General features: G+C 38.0%; 1 protein-coding gene across 1 annotated transcript in view; it reads right to left on the bottom strand.

Moving 5' to 3' along the window:
* Positions 1-324: 324 nt before the first annotated feature.
* Sap30 (SIN3-associated polypeptide 30) overlaps positions 325-14063 on the bottom strand; it is a 45779-nt gene continuing 32040 nt past the window's right edge. Inside the window, exon 3 of the mRNA XM_067142733.2 lies at positions 325-3044. Coding sequence (XP_066998834.1) covers positions 2916-3044 — 129 coding nt within the window. The 3' untranslated portion in view covers positions 325-2915. The remainder of the gene's footprint in view (positions 3045-14063) is intronic.

Raw genomic sequence — 14063 nt, 5'->3', positions numbered from 1 at the left:
ATACATCAATCGTATAAATGCGGACCGAAAATCCATGAAAAATTTCCATTATCGCAAGGGAATGGGTTAAGTACATAACAGAAATGGCCAATTGGACTGAAAGCATTTCCAGTACATTGCGGTCACGAAAATCAAAGATTTATTCTATTGGCCCACAACAACTTAATAATTAAAATTTTATTTAATCCACAGCTGCATTTTCCCCAAGGCATTCACGAAATATATTTTAGGCATACTAGGAATAAAAGATTATATGTAAAGAAATGTATCTGAATGGACCATTACTTTTATTCTTTCAGGAATGAAAAAAAGAATCAGAGAAACTGTCATGTAAATAATTTCTTTTTATAATGTATATAAAATATCAATAATATACACTTAGTTGATGGGATTCAATATTCAGTTTTCTTGGAATCATACAAGAGTCATATATACATAACACATTAACAGTACTCTATAAATATTTTAAAAAGACGAAGGAACTATAGTAAGTGCTTCACTATGTTTAACAAACTGAAATGGCATATTCAAAAGTTGTTAAATATCAGATGAGGAATTTGCAAATGCTGGTTTATTAAAACAATGCTTATAAAACATTACCTTTCACTAACTGGCAGTGCTTTTGGAATCTTACCCAACTAATATATTGCAGGTTAACAACAACAACAAAAATGAAACTTTCCACTTGTAAACTGCAATATTTTATCAACAAAATAATGTAGCTCAGAGAATGTTTTCTTTTTTATATCAGCAGATTTTAGTTATCTTAATATGTCCAGCTATTCTGAGCATTAAGTGTAAGTTACAAATGCTATTTAAAATATATGCCAAAACTGAAGCTGAACTTTCCCGACTTATGATGCCTACTATGTGATAATATTAAATTATCACGAGTTTACTACTATGCATTTTCTATCACCAATATGAACACCAAAAATGCTGTACTCATAGTAGAAGACAGACCTGCTCCCCTCTCCTCCACTCTGCATATACAGCAGTATTACAAACTGCAATTACTGAAGGCAATTTTTAACAAAATATGTCACTTAGAGGAGGTACAAAATACCCTCTTTTCTGCCAAATTAAAGGTCATCTGCACTAAGTTTGTATTGTACAGAGTAGCTCTGCAGCAAAAATGCTGTGTACCTATTGCAACATATCCAAAGCTGTGCATACATCAATCTGGGCAACAACCCTGACAACACTTCAGGTGAGTATGACAAAACAGTCCAGGGTTAGGATATGACAAAAGTAATCCTTCACCAAGATGAATGATTTGTTGCGATTGGCTTTTAGTACAAAAACTATCATTGAATTTCTACAGGAAAGTTACCAGTAAAGCAATAGAACAACTCACTATAATGGTTTGGCAGAAGTGTTCTAAAAACTATTTCCAAAGAGGTTTTGGACACTAGCCCACTGACAGATAAATTGTGTGATGACTAAAGGCATAATAATCTTTGGGATTTTGCCACAAGAAAAATTCTTTACATTTTGCAGTGACATTGCTCCGAAAAATCAGGCAAGGAACAGCGCCGACTAAATTCTGTAACACGAACTGTAGCAACTTTTAAAATACTGCACCATCAGTCTATTGTAAACAATACTCTTAGTCCTCAGATGACTGTGTGCTAGCCTTTTGAGTGTATACCTGTTACTGAATCCTTTCTTTTTACTTATCTCAACTAGGTACAATACCCTCCTTCCAGTAAGTGCCCACTCCACCCCCCCCCCCCCCATTTTTTAAACTCTTATTTTCATCTTCATCTCTGTTCTACTCTTTTTCCTTGTATGTCTTTCATTTCACTTTAATTTTTTTCTTTCTATATCTCTCCATCCACCATCTTTGATTAGTCTGATGACTTTTCAGTCTATTCCGCAACACACACGTACTGAATATGAAATGTCTTGCTTCGAGTCAAGACTGCATCGTCCCTCCCCACTCTGAAGGCAATAGCACAGTGTCCCACCTGATGACAAACAAGAGTATCATTTACAACAGACCAATGGTCCTGTATTTTCAGGTTCCAACCATCATTGGTAGAGAAGTGTATTTAGAGGCATTTCTCTTCTAAAGACTTGGACCAAAGTCTCAGCAAAACAATCTTTTCTTTGAAACAGGAAAATTTCAAAAGATTATCATGTCTTAATATGGGCAGTGAAAGCATCAATCTAAAGATTAACAAACAGTGTCACTATGTTTAAAATATAATTTAAAAATAGAAATAAAAACTTATTGCCAGTCACTATATATAATTCTGCACTACATGGAGCTACGCACCTTTTTCTTCTCAATAGTATATAGTCACTAATGTGGCTGAAGAGGCTTACTTTACCCTATTAACACTGCTGCAAATTAAAAAATTCCGAAGACATAATTCCTATTAGATGACAAATTAAACATACACGCAATCTCTAGTTATAAAAACCTAATCTTCCTGGCTTGAAGAAGAAAATGCATAATTGTCAGAAAGAGCATTACACAATAGCTTCACAATGAATTTTCCACAGTTCTGCTAATAAGTACTTGCCATTTCTTCAAAACATGTAATTTCTAAATTAAATGCTGTTCAATTTTTTCAATTTAAATTGATAATATGCAAGTCCTATAATTAATATATATATATTGCTTTCATTTTATGAACCTCAACTAGCTTGTATTGAATGGGCAACAATCGATCTTTCAAATGCACTTTTGGTCAAACCTCATTTCCATACTGAAATTAAAGCAATGGAATCTATTTAAATGTACTAACAGACTTAATCAACCACATACTGTAGAGTATAAGGTACACTACTTTAAGGAACTGCATAAATACAGAAAACACTTTGAAGCACTTACTATGAATATAACAAAAAAACTGAAAACAATGACAATGATATTAACAATGCACTTGAGAAATTGAAATAGAGCACTACGCTGGCTCAGTACTGATACCATTCTTTTGATCTAACTTATTACCATTGGACTTAACCATATAGATAAAAAAAGTGAGGGCTTCCTTCTCTTTCACAGGGATAGTTTTGAAATGCTTCATTAGAGCCTGGAAGACAAAAAACAAAACCATTAAATTATATAAACTACTGCCAGAATGAAGACAGTGACAAGGCAATCAGAGCAAGAGTTGAACTAACAAGCACGCGCGCACACACGCACACACACACTCTTATAATGCATTAAAAGCGGACTGTATGAAAAATGATTACTACAAGGCATGGCTTACATTAACTAAAATACTTTACTCTTGATAGATGAAACATATTTTAAAGCACTTTTAAGTAGCAGACATTTTGATGATATTAATTACAGAGAGTTAAGGCTTGTTCTACTTGTGATGTCAAAGATGAAGGCAGCATTTTTATTTAAGAAGAGTCCAAGTACAAGACGCCATAGTGGTGGGAGGCAGAAGCAATAAAGGAAATTAAACTAAAAAGTGTGTACATATCTATATCAATATTAAAAATAATTTTTTCCAAGCATCATCTGCTTTACATATAAACAGACTTGAGGCAATTACATATAAACAGTTTTGCAGTACAAATTATGAAGTACGGACTATAAACGTGTGCCCAATTGTAGGGTATACTATAATGCTAAAAGCAATGTATAATTTTTAGATTTCTGAAAGATTAAGATCTTAAACAAAAATTGATATATACAATGAGAAGCATTTAGTGGTAAGTAACTAGATAGGTTATGTATTCTCCATCTGCAAATTGTTTGTGAATTCCTTTTTAATGTAAAGGAAATAAGGAAACATGCAGAGTTTCATCATGAGAATGGAAAGCTTATAACTGTACCACTAAAGGTTACACAACTTATCCCAAGAGCTGTTACTTTTACCAAATTGCCCAGAATATCTGAGTAGCAGTAGTTCATAGACCTATTGGGGCAGTCCTGAAGAGACTAGAAGAGAGAAGTTACCCAGGCAAAAAAATCTAGGAGAGTGAAGTAGAATTAAATTTACACAAGAACAAAATCCCTTTTTTAAATTTCACTGACCTGAAAGGTAAGTTAAATAATCCCAAGTAGGTGAATCGTGGAACATGCTCCACAAAGGTGTAAAATTAGCAATAGTTAAAATTGTGTTTAACACTGCATCCAAAATAATTAGCTCTACAACTATCAATGAAACTTTGCAGTTGAGTACGTATTGTAAGATCAAATTAGACACTACTGGTACATTTCAGTTCCCAGTCAGGACTTGTATGAAATATCAGTGCTTCTTATTAAAAAGATGAGCTATTAAGTTCTGAGGTTTACAGAGCAAATGGCACTCATGACCCAGGTTCAGCTGCATGCCTTTTGAAACAGACCAAACAGACCATCTGAATTCACTATTGAACAAATTGCACTTTGGTCACGTGAGAAGTTACAGTACCTTGTTTTTGATTTTGTCTTCAATACTGCAGTCTTCACCTTATAGCTATGCATACCTCAGACATTTTATTGGATCTCTCTCATCCAGACCTGATACTTGCCATCAGAATGGATCAGAGTGGTTTGAAACCAGGAACAGGAGTTTAGCAGGGAAGTGCCTTGTCACAACTCCTGTCCATCATTGTCATGGATCTGATTATAAAATCCATCAAAGAACATTGCAAAGAGCCTAACACTAATATTTGCAGATTATTTGATCTGGGGAGAGAAAGCAGTACAGGAAAAACAATCTCTGGAATGGCAAGTTTAAAAAGTACCAAGTAAACATCAGTAAAACAAAGACTGTTGAAATGACTCAACAGGAAATGCACAGAAACAAACATTTTCCAGGGAGGAACTCTGTTATAGCCGAGACGGGCAACCCGTACCCAGCGGCATTCAAACAGTTCGGCAAACGTTTGATCCCCCTGGCCACTCACTGTCCTAGCAGGGCGGTGATTTATGACGGCAGTGGGCTTTAAAACGGAAGTTTGCATTCCCCTTCAGAAATCCTCACAGCTCTGTTGCCAATGCACCTCTTGTTAAATAGTCGTCAGTCTTTTTTTAGCTGAGATAATTCACACTTGCTTTGTTCGCTGTTTGAAAGTTTTAGATTATTTCTTTGCTTCGTTAATTAATATTCGTGAAGTGTGTTGCTCTTCACTTCGCTTCATGCAGTAATGTGGAGGCTGTGGGAATCACACCTGGAAATTATCGCATCAGAAAATCGTGAATTAAATCTGCCAGTGCACGCAAACGATCTTCAACCGAGCACCAGTAACAGTGATATTCGACCGAGTAGTACTGGTTCCGCGCCCGCGAGTGATACTCAGCCGGGTAGTAGTCGTTCCGCGGAGAAAAGAAAGGCGACTAAACTTTAAGTAAGCAAAGTCAACGGCTGGTATGTAACGCATACGAATATGCTATGAAGAACAACGTTCGCAAGGGTTGTATTTCTGAGACAGCTAAAATGTTTAAACTTAACACAAAAACTATACGTAAAATAATAAAGAGGGGACCTACAACTCCAAAGAAGTGTGATAAAAATAGGGTTATCTTCAGTAAAATTGATTTTTGCTATGACTTTGTGAGACGCGAGGTATATACATTCTTTACTAAAGGTAAGTCACCTACCGTACAGGAACTCTTAAAACATTTGAAAAATATATGTGGCTTTCCTTATGAAAAACTACTCTACGAAAGCTGTTTATTAAACTTGGGTTTTGTTTCTGTATTCTGAGGAAAAAACAGATTGTAATGGAATCTGCCAGAATAGTAGCTTGGCGATATAAAATCATAGACCGTCTCCGGAAGTTGCGTTCCGAGGGGTGCAGAGTTGTCTATCTAGATGAAACTTGATACGATACTGTTGACATTGTAAAGAAAGGGTGGGATGATTGAACTTGTAATTGCATACTGAAACCACCAACATCGCAAGGCAAGTGTGTTATGGTATTACATGCTGGAGGCAGTGAGGGCTGGGTTGAAATTTGCCTTTATTTATCGGCTAAAAACATTGGAGACTGCAAAGCTGATATCCATGACAAAATGACAGCTCAGGTTTTCGAAAACTGGTTTAAGTCTCGTCTTCTACAGAACCTACCACGTGACCGAAAATGTGTAATCGTGCTGAACAATGCAAGTTATTAAGGACATCATTAAGTTTATGGAGTACAGCAACATTCCTGTGTGAAAAAATGTACCCATCCAGGCAGTAATGTTGCAGGAAATCAAATCAGCCAATATCAGTAAAAGGTGCGCTGTAGAGGAGATCGCAGCCTCATGTGGACACGAAGTTTTGCTACTCCCTCCATATCAGTGTATTTTAAACCCCACAGAAATGATCTGGTCTTAGCTGAAGGCGTATGTTAGGAAAAATAATATTACGCCAATTTTGAGTGCTAGTGTGTGCCAACTTCTGCGTGAAGGAGCTGGAACGATCGGTCCTGAGAGGTGGTCTGCTTGTGTTCGAAGCACCATTAAGACAGAAGAGAAGTACATGAAACACGACACGGATAGCAGCCAAGATAGATTTTTAATTCACCTAGCAGACAATGACGAGGACGATGAATAGAGGTAAGGTTAATACTGCATTTGTTTTAAAAGTAGCTAAGTTTGCTGGCTATTTTTTGTCCGAACTACATACTCCGATAGTTATTATCATTAATCTGCTTACCCTCCAGGGTTGGTTTTCCCCTCTGACTCAGCGAGGGATCTACCTCAAGGGCAGTGACCTGGAGCGCGAGACATTGGGTCGGGGGATACAACTGCGGAGAATGACAAGTTCCTCGCCCAGGCAGCCTCACCTGTTATGCAGAACGGGGGCTTTGTGGGGGATGGGAAGATTGGAAAGGATAGGCAAGGAAGAGGGAAGGAAGCGGCCATGGCCTTAAGTTAGGTACCATCCCGGCATTTGCCTGGAGGAGAAGGAAAACACGAAAAACCACTTCCAGGATGGCTGAGGTGGGAATCGAACACACCTCTACTCAGTTGACCTCCCGAGGCTGAGTGGACCCCGTTCCAGCCCTCGTACCACTTTTCAAATTTCGTGACAGAGCCGGGAATCGAACCCGGGCCTCCGGGAGTGGCAGCTATTAACACTTACCACTATACCACAGAGGCAGACTATTATTATCCCAGTCCCTAGTTCGTGATTTTACTTTTCCTTTGCTGGGTGAGTTGGCCGTGCGGTTAGGGGTGCGCTGCTGTGAGCTTGCATCGGGGAGATAATGGGTTCAAGCCCCACTGTTGGCAGCTCTGAAGATGGATCTCCGTGGTTTCCCGTTTTCACACCAGGCAAATAGTGGGGAAGTACCTTAATTAAGGCCACGGGCACTTCCTTCCCACGCCTAGGCCTTTCCTAGCCCATCGTCGCCATAACACCTATCTGTGTCAGTGCGACGTAAAACAAACTGTAAAAAATTGTTGTAGTTCATGATCAAGTTTTTATATTTATATTTTGACTTTAGAATAAATTAAATCTTAACATGTTTAAATAATCGACGCAAAATATGACAACCTTGCTTTTCACAGCACTCACTTGCCTTTTATACGACACGCACCCCTTGTGTCCAGAGGAAAGGAACCGACTGACAACCCTCATTATCACTAGGGCAGGCAGACTGACAACCCTCATTATTTCCAGGATGGGCCAAGTTTTGAGATCAGAAGATACCGCATGGGTATGCTTTGAGTGTCAGGACTATAAAGTCTAACTTCAAATACCTTGGAAGTATCATTCCAAAAGATAACACAGTAAACCAAGAAATACTGAATATGACTCAGAAAGCTTCTCAATTTTATTTTCAAGTGAGAAATCTACTCTGGGATGATAAAATATCACAGAAAGCAAAATCGACCATGTTTTATATCCACTTCATTCCAATTCTCACATATGGACTCGAAACATGTACGTTGCATAACAAGGCAGGCAGATGGTAAAATCCGGTCAACAGAAATGAAATTCATCAGAATGAACCAAACGACCAGGAAGGACAAGATTAGAAATGAAGCAAACAGAAAGGAGGCTGGCATCAAAAATAAGTTACCAAGCTTTTAAGAAGACACAGGCTACAATGGTTTGGACATGTTATGAGGATGGACAGACCAAGAAGAGCACGGAATTACTTTGACAGAAGTGAAAAGAGGAAAAGGAATCAAGTTTTATCATAGGTATTCATTACAGGTACATCTTAAAACAGAGGCTAACAAACCTGCCAAATCTGACACAAACTTTACCCGAAGATTACCAACCTCCAGCTAGGGTCACCAAATGAAGGCAGAAACCCCACCCCGCCAACGATTAGACTGTTTAAACTTAGATTTGGCATTTGTAGAATTATGATGAATCTGCAAAAATGGTACTCTTCCCCCTGACGATACAGCCTTTTGAGACAGTGGTAAACTACAGACAACTGAACACCTGCAATGTTGCCCCTTGTGTCTCAAGTTGTACAATGGAGGGAATGTATTCTTTTGTGTGTGTGTGTGTGTGTGTGTGTGTCATGCACGCTAGTAGATCCACAGTATTCTAACTACAGTGGAGTCTCGATTATCGGACCTAAACGAGACCTGGAGTATGTCGGATCACCGAAAATGTTGGATAATACAGAATAACTTTGAAAATGAATTGAAACAAACAGGAAGGCTACACTGTATTAATATGTTTTACGGTCTCTATTTGTTGACTTATCAATTCAACTGTACAGTAGATGCAGTGTTGAACGAACACATTCCAAATGTCTTACGAAAAAATACTTGTCAACAATGTCTGCTTGCCTGCTAATTCAAGTTTTCTTGGTGCGAGATCCAGCCATTGACTAATCCTTCACTGAGAGTCATTTTCTCCTTTTGTTCTACAATGCCTCCATCATCCTCATTTTCGTTAGCATTCACAAAACCAATAATATCATGGCAAGTTAGTTCAAACAGCTGAACTTGTGCACACCACTTACTCACATGTTAAGTTGTAGCATGCTCACAGCCAGGAATGCAATTCAGTAAGGGAACAATGTTTTCTATGTCTTCTTTTACCACCTCCTCTCGATGTTCAACCTCACTCAACAATATGTTCCAAGACTTTCCAATGTCGTTTCAACTTCTTCCCAAGACTGCACTACCCAGTATGTCATGTCTTTCATGGTTTGTTTTAACTTTTCTATCATGTCGTTGCGATTGTCCGTTTTCTCTATCAGGGATGAAAGGAGTTTCCACCAATATTTCCTCTTTAATGTTTCCAGCACACCTTGGTTCATTGGCGGAATTATGAAGTTACGTGAGGAGGGAGGAACAGAAATGTTTTTAAATGTCCTAGGCTTCTTTGTTTTATCAATCATAAGCAATTTTGCTTCCAAGTTCCCAGTAATATTACTACAGGCAAGAACAGTAACTCTTTCTTTACTAAGCCTGTAGCCAGGTGCAGATGTGTCTGCTTCGGCTGCGGAGTTTTGATGGCAGCATCTGTAAATTCAGCCTAGTCTCATCACATTTAAAAATCTGATCACCGGTTAATTCTCCAGCAATAATTATTTCTTGAAATTTCCTTCTAAATTTCACAACCTCATCAGATTTAGCTGACAGTTTTTCTCCAGATATTAAGCTGCCCAATGCAGTACCGTTTTTACCACCGATCATGCCACCCAGCACTGGCAGTAAAATTAGGGTCCCCTTCATTAAACTCCTCCTGGAAATAGACCGCCATTTCTTGCAGAATGCGGACAGATATTGACAGGCCTTTTTCCCGGTTTTGAGCGAACCAAAGATATAGAGCTTCACCTTTTCGTACTCACATTTTTCATTGTTTTTCTAATTTTCAGTGCATCACTTGTTGCTCTGGCAGAGCACCAGTTTTCAATTTCTTCCCATTTATGTTTCCAGTCTCCCACTGGAACAAGTCCTACACCATAATCTGAAGCCACTTTTCGAAGATTTTCCCCTTTGTCCAGTCTCTCTACCTCACTCAAGTTGTCTTGCACAGAAACAATCACTTTCTTCCCTTTACTCACCATATAGAGGATATGAAAACTATCCGCACCCAACCAATACTACAGTGAACAATGACTGAAAACTTGTCATTGAGAAAAACTCTGTCCTACCGCATGACTGCTAGTGCTTGTCCCATGGTCGCACCCTCCATACCGGATGTCCCAGAATTGCCTCCCCCTAAATTCAAATTAAGCCTACCAGTGTCTGTTAAGAGAAGGTCGGTTGAGCGGGACTCTACTGTATCTTGCCTTTGTAGCTGATAATTGTGACCATTCAGTAATGATAATCTAAACCTCTGTATATAATTTAGTAGTGTGTATGGGTTTCATCATCAAGTGTAGTACCAGTCGTTGACAGGACATTTAACATTTGCATGACAACATTTTTGTCCAATCGTCACAATGCCTCCCAGATTGAGGCATGTTAAGTGGGCATGCGTCTGTCAGTGGCTTTTGTATTGCTCTCTTTCTTGCATTCAGTGGCCCTTTAGTTTCATTTCTTATTTTGCATTATTGCGGATCTTTATAGGCCCTCTTCCTTCAGGTATAAAAGAAAGCTAAATATCAGGTGTATAAAACCTTAAAACGCAGCTGGAATGACCCCGTATCTTTGCAGTCTACAAAGTTAACAGTAGTTCCCAGCTCTTGGACTTTCACATGACCCGCATTGATATTTCCCCTTATTTTTCACTGTATTGGAAAAATGTATACAATTTTGTATAAACCAACTGTAAGAGAGACTCAGTTTTATGCTTTTAGCCCTTCTGGAGCACCCCTTCTGCATGATATTTTTGACAACTTGCAGCTGACATCCTACTCTACATTATAACGTACATGCATACTTTTCAAAAAACATTTTTTTTTGAAAAGTAACCAATGAAATAGAAAGCAAACATATTGCATCATGGTAAGTTATTTTCTATCATGAAACAATATTTGAAAGTCCTCCAGCAAGGCGAGTAAAACGTCCTATGACGTAAACTGCAGGCTGCAACGTTGTCATCCAGTACCGCATCAAGTTCTGCCAGCTATTGTGCATGAGCCGGTACTAAAAGCTGAATATTTATTTGTAAATCACGAATAACTTTGAAATGACTGAAGAAGGGTTCAAAAAAGCACAAGTCAGATAATCTACCATGTGTGGATGCCATCGTAGTAGCATCATTCCTGAAAAATAGTAACTTTTGTGGCTGGAAAAATTTGCAGAACAAAAGCAAATTGGCATCTCTTATGTATGTGCAATGTACTATAACTGATAGTTAAGGGTAACAAGGAACATGAATAGAAATCACTTAAATCACCTTTGCAATTTATTTCTAGATTGCTGCCTGTAAAAGAAAATACATTAAATTTTTGGGCTTTCAACGTTACTAAAATAACAAGTCTGACTTCAATAATAATGTTATTTGCTTTACGCCCCACTAAGTACTTTTACGGTCTTCGGAGACGCCGAGGTGCCGGAATTTAGTCCCGAAGGAGTTATTTTACATGCCAGTAAATCTACCTACACGAGGCTGTCATATTTGAGCACCTTCAAATACCACTGGACTGAGCCAGGATCGAACCTGCCAAGTTGGGGTTAGAAGACCAGCGCCTTAACCGTCTGAGCCACTCAGCCCGGCAAGTCTGACTTCAGCAGCTTGCATTATAGTATTATAGCTTGTAACCGCTCCGGGTTAAACATTCTTTGCCCGATACCTCCATTTTCTAACTCGTTGTTGGGCAGCCTAGTTTGACGAATGGAGTCGCTCAGCGGATACCTCAGGGTTTACTTATGGCAAGTAGGACATGTAATCCTACTGTAGAATTCGCTTTACGTGAATCCAAGAGAATTCCAACTCACGGGTGATACCTATCGTTACTCATGACATAACGATAATCATCGCCGACAACCTAATTAGAATATTGATCTCAAGAGAACTTACCATGGTTAAATGAATACTTAATTATACGGTACCTTACTTAGCTAGTAATTAACTTACAATCTAGACAGTGATTAAAGAACTCGTGACACCGGCAATTAGAAAAATAACAAAATATTTATTAATAAAATATTAAATTACTAATTTCCAAATTATGCAACGCATTATTCAAATTAACTGAAAATACGTAATGAAAATGAGTCAGTGCTGGCTCGTATAATAAAATGAAATAATATTCAGTATTTAAATTGCTAAAATGATCAGTTCCTTTGTGAAGTTGAAATTCAATATTTGCTCATTACAACAGATCACTGGACACATCTGTGGTCCACCTCGCATTTGAAATGTAAGTATAACATCGACAGAATTAACTCGTTCCGAAAGTTCACTTTCTTTTAGTCTTATTTAAACAGTTTCACTTGGATAAAATATCCAGCCGCAGGGCATTTCAAATAGATTAATAAATTAGTGTGAATTAATTGGAATTACGTTTAAGTAGATCTGAGTGAATTATAGGAAATCGAAAATAGAACTGAATATATTAAGTTAGGTTTTAATAAAATCCGAAGACATGATTTTGTTGCAACGATCTCGTTGTGCATTGGAACTCCTTACGAACTAAGGCATTCTTACCTAGTGCCAGTTAAATACGGCTCCTACTCTAGCCTTTCCCTAGCTGAAGTTCGTTAAAGAAATGTATGTTCAAAAACGGAGAATATTAACTAATCTAGCTATCTATCTAACTTTAGCTTAATCTTTGGCTTTCTCACACATGCCCTAATAGGTTCAATGTCCCTTTTATTAGTTATCTTTCAATAACATTCAACCACAATGCAAGCTACTTTACTCTCTTGCAACATGGAAGCGCTAAGCTGTGAGGTTTGGAAAACAATCTCATATATATTGGTATCGTAATGCTTCTGGCTAACTACAGCTATTCAAAGTCGTATTATTCTAAAGTTCATAATAAGTCATCTATACTGAGATACAATTACGTCACGAGCATACATCTATACTAATAAATCCAGTTCGTACCTTGGCTCGTGTAGCTCCCGCGGTGTGGGCACTCTTACGGAAATAAATCATAATTCACTTGTAGTGTGGTATAACTTAACTTGCAGGTACACGAAGGTCCTGCATCGCGTAAAACCTTCTCAAATCACAATAGATAACTCGAAACTTTCATCTAATTACCATATTCATATTCTCATAACAACATCAAACTTTTATATAAACACCGTAGCCTCCATAAAAATATATCTCGTTTCCCAACTTGACTACGATAAAATACCACACAGATTCTTATTAAAATTTATAAGTCGCAGATTCTCATAACTTACATACGAAGTTCAATGCCCTTTCTATGAACCAAACAAATGCGTAATTTCATGTTTCTTTCTACACCGCGCACAACCATACGTGACGTCAACTTCATGCATTACTTCAATGAAATCTCTATAATCTCCCAGTATGTCATTTCAATCAGCCGTTTCATATTTCTCTACAAACCTCACGCTTCTTTCAAATGTTCAGGTCGATATCGCATAAACTATTGCTATATTATTAAATCGTAACTTCGAACTTAATTATCTTACACTTGTTGGTAATCATCACTTGCATTGCTCTATTATCGGTCTACAATTGCCATCAGCACATACCTAAGATACATGTGTAAGCAAACCAAAAATTATGCAATGAAATGTTATGAATGACTTAGCTCGCTCATGGTTGCCCCTGGTCCAGCTGTTCCATTCCAATTGGATGTAGATGGGTCTTCGGTTCGGTCACGGGTTAGACATCTGGAACGTCATCCGCTCCTTCGTTCTGGTAGTACAATCTGGTTACCCGTCGCCTTCCTACGTCATGGCTCGGTCGGATGGTTACCCGTCGCCTTCCTCGTCATTTCCAGGTCGTATGGTAAGATGAATTGTTCCCAGGTCGGTCCATCATGTGAATTTAGCACATCATCTTGATCATCTTCTTGACAGTCACAATGTTGAAGATAATATTGCAATATACTGCCATTTCAGTGTTCTTCTCTGACGTCGTTTATCCTTAATTTAATTTATTTTTATTTTTCTTCGTATCTTCGTCGTATCCGCAATTTCTTACGTAACGACTTCAGTACATTTATTTTCGTCTCAACTGATTTCGAATTCAGGCGAAGACTTATATTTTATTCTTATTCAATCGTTGTATTCTTTCTTTTCTCTTATGCAATCCTTTACTTCTCCAAAA

The sequence above is a fragment of the Anabrus simplex genome, chromosome 3 (genome assembly GCF_040414725.1).
Source record: "Anabrus simplex isolate iqAnaSimp1 chromosome 3, ASM4041472v1, whole genome shotgun sequence".
Taxonomy (NCBI): Eukaryota; Metazoa; Arthropoda; class Insecta; order Orthoptera; family Tettigoniidae; genus Anabrus; species Anabrus simplex.
Note: the sequence above shows the minus strand (reverse complement) of the source record. Positions and strands in the feature narration are given on the sequence as shown.